The 12,537-nt window shown below is 37.5% G+C and overlaps 1 protein-coding gene across 3 annotated transcripts in view; it reads left to right on the forward strand.

The window, feature by feature from the left end:
- EIPR1 (EARP complex and GARP complex interacting protein 1) overlaps positions 1-12,195 on the forward strand; it is a 75,193-nt gene extending 62,998 nt beyond the window's left edge. For all 3 annotated transcript variants that reach the window (XM_058836106.1, XM_058836107.1, XM_058836108.1), the window contains one exon: positions 9,868-12,195. In XM_058836106.1, coding sequence (XP_058692089.1) covers positions 9,868-10,042 — 175 coding nt within the window. In that variant the 3' untranslated portion in view covers positions 10,043-12,195. The remainder of the gene's footprint in view (positions 1-9,867) is intronic.
- Positions 12,196-12,537: the final 342 nt, after the last annotated feature.

Raw genomic sequence — 12,537 nt, forward strand, 5'->3', positions numbered from 1 at the left:
AACACCCCCAGGGATGGTGATTCCACCACCTCTCTGGGTAGCCCATTCCAATTTCTAATCACCCTTTCTGTGAAGAAATTTCTCTTAATGTCCAGCCTAAATCTGCCTTGGCATAGCTTGAGGCTATGTCCTGTCCTGTCATTTGTTGCATGGGAGAAGAGACTGACCCCCAGCTGGCTACAATATCCTGTTAGGCTGTTGTAGAGGGTGGTAAGGTCTCCCCTGAGCCTCCTCTTCTCCAGACTAAACAAGCTCCAGCTCTCTCAACCCCTCCTCATATAATTTACTCACTTGGCCCTTCTGGGGTCCACTGCCATTCTCCGGACAGCTCTACAAAGCCGTCTGCAATGACACTGGTGGACTAACTCCTGAATGATCTTTTAAAATAAAGAATAGTCAGATGTGATAAGGAACAAGGAAATCCCAAAAAAGATCCCCTAGTTGCTCAGCTGTGTTTGCTAAATGTTTCAGCTAAAATTTTAAATAAAGTTTAGGTTACTTCTCTAGTTGCATTTTTAAGGTTGCTCTTGAACCTTAATTTTATTGATACATACTATATAGTTTTGCTCCAAATAGTTTCGGGTTTTGGTGTTCTGGCTTCATTTAAAGGACCTGGAAACTATTCTTTTTTTAATACTAAATAAGAAAGTTTTTCCATATATAGAAATGGTTAATTTTAAATGTACAGGATTTCTTTAGAAGATTTTCTCTATGTATTGTAAGTGCCTGAAAAATCAAGGAGTATCAAATTAAATGCTTAAAAATTTGCTCACATCAGCAGTATATATTTACTTTCTAGAATGTAACTGAGTTACAGTGTTTTAAATATAGAATCAAAGAATGGTTTGTGTTGGAAAGGGTCTCAAAGATCACCTAGTTTCAACTCCCCTGCCATGGGCAGGGACATCTTTTGGTTCCTTGTCTTTGGCTGGAGATTGCGAGTTATTCTGTACTGGATGGAAGATAAATAGCATTAGTGGAAATGAGAAAGAGACCACATTTTTTTTAATATGGTGGGAACGCATTAAAAATATCACAAATAAATAGCATTCTGACAGACATTGTGTAGTAGGTCATCTGGAATTCTGAATTTCTGTGGATTGTTGACTGCGTAGGTGGCCTCGTTAAAGCACTAGTCATTATTTTAGAGTAGAAATTTTTGAATCCAAGGTCATCCAATGCAATACAACAAATATAAAGCATCTTTTCCAATGACTATGGGATGGATGTAAACCACATCATGAATGACTTGCATAGTAATAATGTAGAGCCCTTGCCTGTTCCCAGAGGCTACAAGAGTATCAGTTCTGCATTTGCTTTTTAAATATGTGTCATTCAGCTGATCATCTGTTTTCTATAGAACCTGGGAAAGCGCATTAGCTTTTGTAACTTTTGCTTGGTACTGTAAAAGTCTTGTTTTAGGCTTCCCCTTCCACCCTCTCATTATGAGTTGAGTCAGAAGGATGTTTGCCAGCTGCTGCAGCCTTGAACTGTTGCCAAATGAATGTCTGTTTAGCTCTGAGTGCACAAATGAAGTAGGGCATAACAGCTGTTGGGAATACTTCCTGTTAGGCAACCACTAGTGCCAAATATTTCAGCTCTGATACCCTTCTAGAGACCTGTGTGAAGAGTCTTTTGCACCATTCCATGGGTACTGTCTGTTGGGAAGGTAGAATTAGAAAGAAATTATAAATATGACTCTTTAGCCAGAAAGGCTAAGGAAGAAATACAAGGGAAGGCACGGGTTGAATAATTCAAAGAAACTGGTCTGGTATGCCAGAACACATTCTTTCCCCAATAAAACTAAGCTGAGACCCCTCTCCCCAACCTTATAAGGAAAGGTCTGAAGGACCCTGAGATAACTAAAAATATGCAAAAGCAGCGATTTCTATAGGTCGCACACAAATGTTACTGCATTAGTATACTTAGAAAGATTGGTTAGTGAAGGAATAGAATATTCAATGTATAGGTTATATAAGTAATTGTAAAAGAGAGTTCTCTCTCTTAGCCCTCTTGGCTCTCTTGTCTCTCTTGGTCTCTCTTAGCCTTCTTGCCTCACGCTTTCTACACTCTTGCTGCTCTCTTTTTCCTGCTCTTTCCTGCTCTTCTTTATCCTCTTTTCCTGGCTCTCTCACTTCTGTTCTGTTACCCTCTTTCTTAGCAATTTTAGCAGTCTTGAACTCATGTATTCATATTTTACTCCCTTTTGTATTGTTCTCTCCGAGCCTGCTTTGAGCTCTATCTGCTGGCTCATAGCAGGCTCTCTCTCTGTCTCCCACACCCTGAAATAAACTACTAACATCTAACTCGACTATAGAGGTCTCTGCCGTGTCTCAGACCGTCCAGCACCCCAAAAGTGTCTCTTACAACTGTCTCTTTTGTAAAATACAGTTTTTGACTCCATGGTTTAGTGGGGAAGGATTGTTTTTGATTTTTGTTTGGGTTTTTTTTTTGCTTGGCTATGTTCTAGACTTTCAAGAAAATGTTATAGTCTCATCAGGTCCATTTATCCTGTTTTGGAGGACATCTGATTTGTTATTAAACAGCACACAAATACTGTTAAAGAGAATGTCTTTTTCAGGCATATCTTGGAATACACCAGGAAGAGCATATATTTGTACAACTAGTGTCTCTAGCCAGTCACCTTCAGACTGAGTACCATATCTGTCTCAGAAGGTTGGAATATCAAGTGGAAAGAAAGGAAAAGACTCTTTCTGCATTTTATTTGTCCTGAATACAATCACTTATAAAAATGCTGTTGGATTAAATATAAAAATGATTAGTATGTGCCAGTTTAATCTTCAAAGATTTATTTTTTCTACTTAGAAAAGTCCCCATACTTTGAAAACATTGACTTGCAATACTGTTCTGCATAGTTAAAACTCCTTCCTGAGATTTTTAAGACTTGTTAATTTTTAATATCTTTCAGAGTAAATTTCCTAATTTTTACTGTATTTCTTAGTTGGAGACAAAAAGTATGTCGGTTTAACCCTTCCTTGTTCAACTGTGTAGGGCTGTGCATGAGTCTACCCACTCAATTATTCTTGCAAGATTTACTGCAGTATTTGCCTGGTTTTTGACTTTGCCAACCAAAAATAATTATTTGGAGATAATTTTTGGAGAAAGAAAATAATTCAAGTTCATTGCATAATAAATAGACAAACTAAAAGTTGCTGTATTCCATTCTTACTAAGAATTTCTTCTCAGTGGTTTCTCCCTTCAGTGTTTGTGTTGACACCTTGGGCCTATCTGCTCCCATCTTAGAGACCAGAATGTGCTTGAATAAGCAATATAACTAGGACTGTTACATGAAGATCTGTCTCTTGTTGAGATCAAGTGACTGCTGGTTCCTCTTAGCTGCTGGTTTAGATCAGACTAAGCCTGTCTTTTCCCTACTTTTTAACTGCTGCTGTTGTTTCTTTCATCAATCAAAAAATGTAAGAGCAGGCAGCTTCCCTGTATCATGTCAAAGGTCTCCCTAGCCTGTATCATCTGTCTCATAGAAGGCAGGAGGAAAAATAATAGAAATAGGAAAAGGAGATGTACTTCCCCTGGATATGCTCCTAGGCCCTGACTATTTACAGGGCCTCCTGAATAATGTTTGGAGACTTTTGATTCCTCCATGTATGGTTTTCCTTTGCAATCAGCAATATTCTTGGGTGTATCTGTATCTGGGTGTTTTTGTTTGTTCTAAAACATGCCAGCTGTGCACACACGTTTTTTGTGAAATGTGTCTAGGAGAAATATGCCAACTGTATTTCTTTTCTTGCATTGAATTAAGAAAGGCTTCAGTGCTTTCTGCATGGGAAGCACAAAGCCACTGTTTAAAACAGGTAGTCTAAGAAGAGGATGGAGTTGTCCATAGAGAAGAGCTATAGGCATGTGGCCAGAGGACAGCTATGCTATATTCTGATCAGGTCCCCAGTCTGGGTTATTTAATGCACAGTTCAAAAATTAAGATAAAAAACAAACAACTGAGAATGAAGTGCTGTACTAGTTCAGTTTCTAGCACCTTGATCCAGAGATAGAAAAATGTGTACAAAATAAATGAAAATAGAGCAGATGAGGATGAGTACTTGGGTTCCTTTAAGTTTCATCCCCAAAACAAAGCTAATGTGTCTGGATAAGAACATGAGGAAAGATTTTCAATGTCTAAGTTTGAACAAAACGTTTAAAACATGGGATTATTCCACAGCTGTGGATGCCATTGCTTGTCAGGCTTCTCCTTGACCTCTTTCTTTGGTGGCTTTGCAGTCTGTTGCTGCAAGAACTTTCTCCCTGCAACACTGAACTTGACCAAATTTTAAACTTCCTGAAGGTGACTGTCAGCTCAGTAAGATACTAGAAGAGCACTGGGAACTGTCTTCCCCCTAAGGGAGGTAGTGACTGTCTTCTATCCTTCCTTTAGTCTTTGGTCATCCAAAATACTGATGTTAGTGAGTGATTCTTTATGTTACTGCTTTAAATTATTCTGATACTCATTTTAATTCTACATTGCTCTTTCTAACAATAAAATTACTAGGTTCTTGCAGTTTAGTGTGGCCATCTTTACTTGCCAATCAGGATTCCTTTTCTTCAGTCACTCCAATATATTTGTTTGCCTTATAGGTTTAAATTATGAATTGTTAGGTCTCTGTTTGATATTCTGGTGATACACAGCATGACAAGAGTATTTGGTATAGGAGCACCAGCAGCAAGGTGCATGCTGCATTTACAGCGGTGTTTCTATTCTTCATGATTTCTGTGGCCAGAACTTTGCTCAACTGTTAATGGGGGACTTGCTTTTTAAGAGAAAAAGCTTATTCTGTAATCATAACAATGAAAATATTTATATGGTCAATATGATTTTGAGTTTATACATCAGTCCTGGAAAGGAAGCTATCCTAAAATTTTAATTTTGCAGTGTAAGCTACCAGCTCCCTTAGTTTACTTTGGGGTTTACAGGCTTAAGATGTTTGCTGTTTTCACTGGCAGAACTGATTACTAAGGTCAGTACGCTGCCTTCTTCCTTATGTTACATTTTTTGATGATATGTTCTAAAATAATGGTAATCTTTGTTATTCTTTGAAGATTGTACCAGAAATTCCTATCAGAAAATACAGTTTTAGTGTTTTTCTTGAAGGCTTATGTTTCCATCTTTTTCATCATAGATGTTAGCGTTTGATACAAATAGAAGATCTAATACAAACACTTCCCAATATTTTATATTTAAAAATGAGAGATGTAAAGGATTAGCTCTTCCAGTACAGAGAATCTCACTTGAGATCAGGAACTGTTTAATGAGATATTATGTGTAGAAACATCTTCAGCTATCGGAATGGACCAGAGAGAAAATGGTGGCTGCCCTCTCTGTAGAAAAAGACTTCCTTCAAAATTCTGTCTAAATAAGTTGGTGGTATCTACTTTTCATGATAGAAATGTGATTTAGAGTTTTTTGAATAATAAATCACATGGCTTCACAATATTACATATGAACTGTGCAATCTAACATAACACCTTTGTATATGCATCTGTGACTTCAGGAGAGAGATTTGTCAGCGTTGATATTTTGAGAAGTATTTGCCAAACATGCTGGGGCAGGCTTTCAGGATATTTTCACACAGCTGTCAGCAGTGTTAAATTTGATGCTATTTTACTTTTGATATTAATGTCTTGGAGAAACCAGAAGTCACAGGATTATGCTATGGAATTAACCAAGAGACCTAATTAATTAAAACAGGTTAAATAGTTTCTGTTTTGAAAAATGCGAGGATTGGGGACTTCACTTCGTTGGATGTATAAGAAGCTGAGCAAAATGTAATGCAGCAACACTTTTCAGTTCCAAGACTATTTTCTTTAAAAGCTTTTGGTTTTCCTATAGTATTTCTTTCTTTAACCCTCACCAGCAAGTATACCTTCCTTAATTTATTTTTCATATTAGGACATCTGTGAAACCTGTTATATAAAAATATGTGTTTCCTATTTTCCTGAGGAAGCAATTCAGAAAGCTCTTTTTTGAATAAAAAAAAGGTTTGGAATAGTATGCAAGACCAATTATTATCTATAAAAAATGTGTTCAAGAATAAACATACTTGAATTCAGGCTTTTTAAAGTGATTGAAAAAGCAAATAGTGTTGTCTAATCTTACCATAAACAATTTTCTCTTGAAGTCAAAAGGAAAGTGCATCCATGGGCTTATTCCAGAATTCAGTGCTATGCTTTTCAGGATTCATTTTTGAATGCTGCAGTACATGCTGCTGCTCTATTGATTCATTTCTATTTCATAGTGATTTTTGGATTAAAGAGGATTTAATTTTGACTGTGATAAGGAATTAATGATTTTTGCTGACTGAAAACCATATTTTATTGAACACTGGTGACAAAACAGAATTGCAAGCACTGCAAACTTAAGTGGTTGTTACCATGAGAAGTAATTGGAAATAACAGCTTTCTACATGAAAACAATTATCCAAGGCTGATCTGGCTTCTTTCTTGAATCTGTAACACAATTAACCTCAAAATTATCTAGTAAAATAAAAGCTTCCCTCCTTTCATAGAAGCTGGTTGGGTCATGTTATTTGAATAAGACTTCAGAGGAAACACAGTCCATTTTCAGCTCTGTGTGGCACAGGTCTGAAATTTATGCATGATGTAGGTATATACTGGACATTTCATACTATGATTTCTTGGTGGCAAAAGGAATGTCGTGCCTTGTCAGTCGATGCAGTGCAAGAGCATATAGAAGGACAGGTATTTTAGTCTGGTCAGAATCAAATCTTCAAAATAGATCGGAAAGTAAGAAACTAAAGAAGCATTTTAAGGGTCAAGAAGATCGGGGGCAAGGAAGAAAATAGCTTACTAAGCTTGCCAGGCATAACAAGGGATTTCCAAGTTTGCTATCAAATACAGTCACAGAATAAGCTGAGTTGGAAGGGACCCACAAGGATCATTGAGTCCTGCAAGGTGCTGGCCTTGTACAGCGCCACCTCTCAACCATGGGGTCAATAGTCCAAGCACCTACATCTGTGGTATACTGGAGCAGCTATATACCATAGCTATCTGTGCTATACATAGCTGTTTTGTACACATGTATGCATTCATGCTATATATATAGCTATACGCAGCTATTTTTATACCCATAACCTGCAGCTTTTAAGTAAAAACATGTATCTCTGTGTTCTGGCAACAATGTGAATTATACATATTAAAATAGCATAGAAGAAAGTTTGTTTTGTATCCAGCTCTGTACAGCTACTCTTCTTATTAATTTGAGGTAATTCTTTAGATAGATGGTAAGTAGATATGTGTAAAATTTCATTTGGGGTGCTTAAATCTTTGTCTGACTCAGGAAAAGAACAATTCTAAGTACCCTAGATTGATATAAATTCAAAAATAGAGTCCTTAGCCTATTCTTGGATTACCAAAAAAAGCAAACATATGCAAAATGCAGAGAAATCTGAGGTGTTTTCTTGGAAATCTGTTCACATCAGGTAAGGTAGTCTGCATCTAAGAGATTCCTGTTGTGAGGAAAAAACTCATCACAAACAAGTCAGCTCCTTATGTTGTTGTTCTGTTTGTTTTCTTTAATATTTTAGAACAGTCTTTCACATACATGAAATTAATTCTGGCTTTTATTCCACTAGCAGAATCCTTCTGGGCTCATTACCCATTGCGTAATTTCAAGGCTAATCTATTTTCATTCATCATGTTTGTAAAGGATGTTCATGAACACTTTCCTTTGGATCTTCTGTATTGTTCCTGAGACACATGTTGTTTTGAGATGATTTTTTTCTATCTTGATTGTCTTGTGTAGTATCTGTCTCTTTTACACCAAGTGATCACTTCCATAAGGATTTTTTTCTGATTCTCAATAACTGTTTCAAGGCTGTGCCATTGGCCCTGAAGAACCACATGGAATAGCATGCTTTCTTTTTCTATGAAGGCACAAAATTTACTTTCATACCTAAGAGGAAATTCAGTGTATAGACAATAATAAAACACAGTTAAAAACTGTAGTTATAAATGGAAATGCCAAACAGAAATTAATCCACAGGCTTGTTTCCTGAACACTCATTCCCCTTATGACTCCTGTAAATTAAATTAGATGAGCTGTGTTATTTAAATGAAACACTGAAACAACTCTGAGCATACAGAAAATAGTGCAATCTAGAAGCTTATTTGTCCTTGTTTATCCAACCTTCTGTTAACTGAGATTCCTGGTTAACTGAAAGTCGGTCGTGTCCCCTGATAGCCATGTGCACTGTGCATTACTCCCCTGCTTATCCAGAGAGACATCTGAAATCTTCAGAATAATGGAGTTGTGGGTAAGTGGGTGAGCACTGCATGCAGCACATTGCTGTCTGGGGACATGACCAACTTTCACTTAACCAGGCATGTCATTTAAAAGGAAGTTAGAAAAACATGTTGCAGGAGATGAAGTGCCTGTATGTGTTTGTTAGCTCTGCTGTTAGATGGTTTGTATCAAAGTTTATATTCAGGAGAACTGCAAAACAAACTTGTTCTTTGCAATTAACCAGGGGCTGGGTGTTGGTTGTGCTGTGACCTTTTTTGGTTAGTTGACCTTTAATGTAGCACAAGTAAATGATAAAAATCAGTGAAAATACATATCAGAAGCTATTCTACAGTATGAGTCTGTTTCTGGTTTGTTCATTAAACTCATCTGAATTTTAATTGCAGTGTTAGAATTGCAGCTGGCTCAGCTGGCTAGGTGGGGCAGCGATATTCTGCAAAAAATTAGGATCTGTGCTTCCATCCAGGCTTTGTGATTGCAGAGCTGCGTGCTTTCAGAGAGAAGCAGGAAAGGGCAAAGGCAGCCAATAACAACACTTCATTTCTGTAGTAGCAGCATCTGCTTAAATGATTGAGTGGCATTCACAAGGCTCTTTGGCTTTGCTTTCCGTGAGGAGGGTTGCAGCTGTAGTACAAGGCTGTTTCTAGGAGGCGGACGGATGCCTCTGAAGGGCTGACTGATTCTTGTCAGAGATGAGTCTCTGTGGCTAAAGGAGCTCTCTAAGGTCATCCTCTGAAAACTCCTCTACCCTGTAGCTACAGAATAATGTGTTGTAGTGGTATTCTGAGAGGAGAGACTGGGTTTGGGAATGGAAGGAAGAAGGGCTGTGCTCAGCAGAGTACAATCAATGACTCTTGTGTGGATTGGACTTCAGAGAGTTGCCTGAATCTCTTGAATATTTACAATGCAGAAGGGAATTTGTGTCTCTGTGACGTAGGTGACCAGGAGCTTGGCTGTTGCAGGGAGAGGTGGGGTATACAATAGTAGATGAGAATCTGGTGCTGATATAACTCTAGCAATGGGAGATAAAAATCAATCTTCAGAGTGGTGGCTCCATCCCCCTTCCATAATTCTGGAGAAAATGGGTCCAGGATGGCAGCACAGGAGAGACTGATGTTAGCAACTGCAACTTCTTGCCCATCTACATGTCTCTAAGACTGTATTATTTTAACAGCTCATTTAACAATGAAATGTGAGACGATGGGATGTAACATGATGAGAGAAGAGATATGTGTAAAAAGTTGTGCATTTAGATCATGCCACATAGTTTAGCTTGCTTTAGAGAGTGAGGGAGAGATGCTTAGTGTAGGTTCTGAGAGACAGGAAATGGACTGAAATTTAGAATAAGAGTTACTTTGTCCCTGGCTCTTTTGCACTGACTTGACTCTGCTGTCATTTAAAGCATAAGTACATGCAAATAGAAAGTATAAAATATTTCCTTAGAACTTACTACTGCATTCTTGTTATTTAGATGGGATTTTAGGTATCTAGATGTAATATTGCTATTGCCTTTAAAATCAAGTGTATTCACAAATCCTTACCTTTCTTTTTTCTTTTGTGTTTGTTTTCAATTTTAGGATTAAAGAGCCCCTTCAGGACAGTGTAATAGCTACCTATGAAGAACATGAAGATAGCGTATATGCAGTTGAATGGTCCTCAGCAGACCCGTGGCTATTTGCCTCTTTAAGTTATGATGGGAGACTGGTTATTAACAGGGTTCCAAGAGCCCTTAAATATCATATACTGTTATAATTTGTTTGGATTATGCTGCAGTTGTTAACTTGATGTACACAGCTGGTAGGTATTGTTAAAGGTTTTTTTCAGGATCTTTTTTTTTTAAGTAAAAAAGTTAAAATTTTGTTAGGAATATCTGTACTGATGTAGACTTGTAATTTTGTCTTTTGTATTTGCCTTGAGAAACGATGATGCATTTTCTGAAAGCTGTTCTACCTGGATGACTTTTTTATTTTTGAGGGGCTAATCATTTTGTGAACTCTAAAGTTTCTGGAGATAGTGGGTGCATTCCATACTATTGCTTTATTACATCATTTGCTTTATGCAAATATAATGAATTACAGAAATTATATTATGCTGATATAAAACTGGGACAATGTAGGGTTCATGTAGCAGAAGTAATCTACTTGTTTTCAAGAATAATATTTTATATTTCTTGTATAAGCAGCCTTCTGCTTTTAGCTAGGACCATGTTCTGCTAACTGTTCTGGCTGTAAATACAGTTGGGAGTGTTCTTAAGAGGCTTTCTTAATACTGTCTAATATTTTAAACACTTCTTCTCCCATTTTTGCATGTCTTTAAGAAGGAATGTTTTTTGTGAATGTGAAACCTTCAAAATAATTTTTTTCATTTGAGCCTTATGGTAGTATCAACAAAGTAACATCCTGCAATTTATGAGTTAAGCGCAGTTCTCAGCTATGGATTGTTACTGGAAACAATATTAGTCTTTACCAAAATCTCTGATGTACTCACATAATGTGTTATCCCATATTTATAGGTTAAGTTGAGCTGTGAGGGACTCTGGAGCTATGCTACTGTTAACCTGAAAAATCTCTTTAATATTTGTCTACTTAGACTTTCTTACCCTTCTGGATCCGTGCCAATCTGCAGCACGCTGGCATGATGGAAAAAGGCTTTAAACTAAGCACAAAATATCCTTTGTTATATCCTACTTTTTGCAACAGGTGACCTAGACATTGGTTACTATGTTGTTACAAATGCTGAGAACAGGCAGATGCTGCACAGTAGGAGAATGCGCAGGAAATTTCAAATGTAGGTGGAAGGCATGATGAAACATTCCTGTACATATTGACATCCTGTCTTGCCCTGGCATAGCTTGCACTGAGATGAAGATTCGCTGCTTGCTCTTTGTGTACCCAAGCTAACTGGATTATTAATTATTCCCTGCTGCCTTATCAACACTACTATTTCCCTTTAACTTCAGAACTTGGGTATGTGTGACAGTGTTGTTTGTGGTTGCATTGTGTGAGACCACTCTGAAAAAATGGCAATGAACATGGGATGGAAAGATCAATACTAGCCTCTTCTAGTGATCCCTTCTGTTGCTATGGCAACTGTTGGTGTTAGTGGTGAGGGACAGTGTGCTGCTCACCTCTGTTTGTCCTTACCCGCTCTTGGATCGAAACGTCCAAATGCGATTTGTTGTGTACACACAGCTGCTTCAGTGAGATCACGTTTGGAGAGCATGACTGACTGCTATAGGCCAAAACATCCAGAAAAGATGACATTTGAATTCCATTTCTGGCTTCCTTAAGGAATTTACTTGGAAAAATTCATAGGAGTGAGTGAAGTAATCCAATTAAATCGTCTGTACTATTGCTTGCATTTGTATTAATGATGTTGCCTATCTGCTCCAGAATGAATGCTTCATTGGAAATTCTGATTATCTGATTTTCTATGTTTATATTTTAAACTTGTGCTATTTCAAATTGTTTCAATCTGTAATTAGGCATGAGCTATTCACCTGTATACTGTAAGAAGAACTACATTTCCAAATCAGTAATGCTTCAGTTGTCTGAACGTGAAAATCCTTGGTTGGGCTGCTGCTTTTTATGTGGAGCTTTTCATCAGACACAAAATCTTATTGGCTATCCTGTCTGTCCCACCTGTATACCACCCTCCCCACCCACCCCTCTGGGGAAAAAAAAAAAAAAAAAAGAAGAAAAAAAACCTCTGCAGAATATCTTTGGTATGCAGCAGAACTCCTTAAAACTTTCTTCACATTAGCAATAAACATCTAATGAAACTTTGTTTGGCAGTGTATGTGGCCGGCAGTGTGAAGGTGATGGGGAAATTGCCTAACCGTCAATTTGTGTGGGATTTGACTTGACTTTTAACGTGTAATAAATGCAGGATAGATTTCAGACTAATTTTTACGTGGCTGTATTTCCTTTAATATTGTAATCTTATGTGAACTGGAAAGCTCTGTAAGCAAATGATATCAAGAAATCTTTTGTTTTAGTTTTGTTAAATGTGTGTATCACTCCATAGTGAAGAAGAGAGCGGATGAACACTGGAAAGGAAGGGACTAGGAAAGGGAGAGGTCAAATTTGAATGAAAATGCATTACAGTAAAATCAGGAGAGCAGGAAGGGTCAATTTTTAACAATTTTGTCTGTAAAGCAAGAACTGGGCTACATATACAGCACTGGCAGCAATATGGAAATTACCTTCTGAAAGGGAGGGCTCTTGACAAGGTTTCGGCCCAGGCTT

The sequence above is a fragment of the Poecile atricapillus genome, chromosome 3 (genome assembly GCF_030490865.1).
Source record: "Poecile atricapillus isolate bPoeAtr1 chromosome 3, bPoeAtr1.hap1, whole genome shotgun sequence".
NCBI lineage: Eukaryota > Metazoa > Chordata > Aves > Passeriformes > Paridae > Poecile > Poecile atricapillus.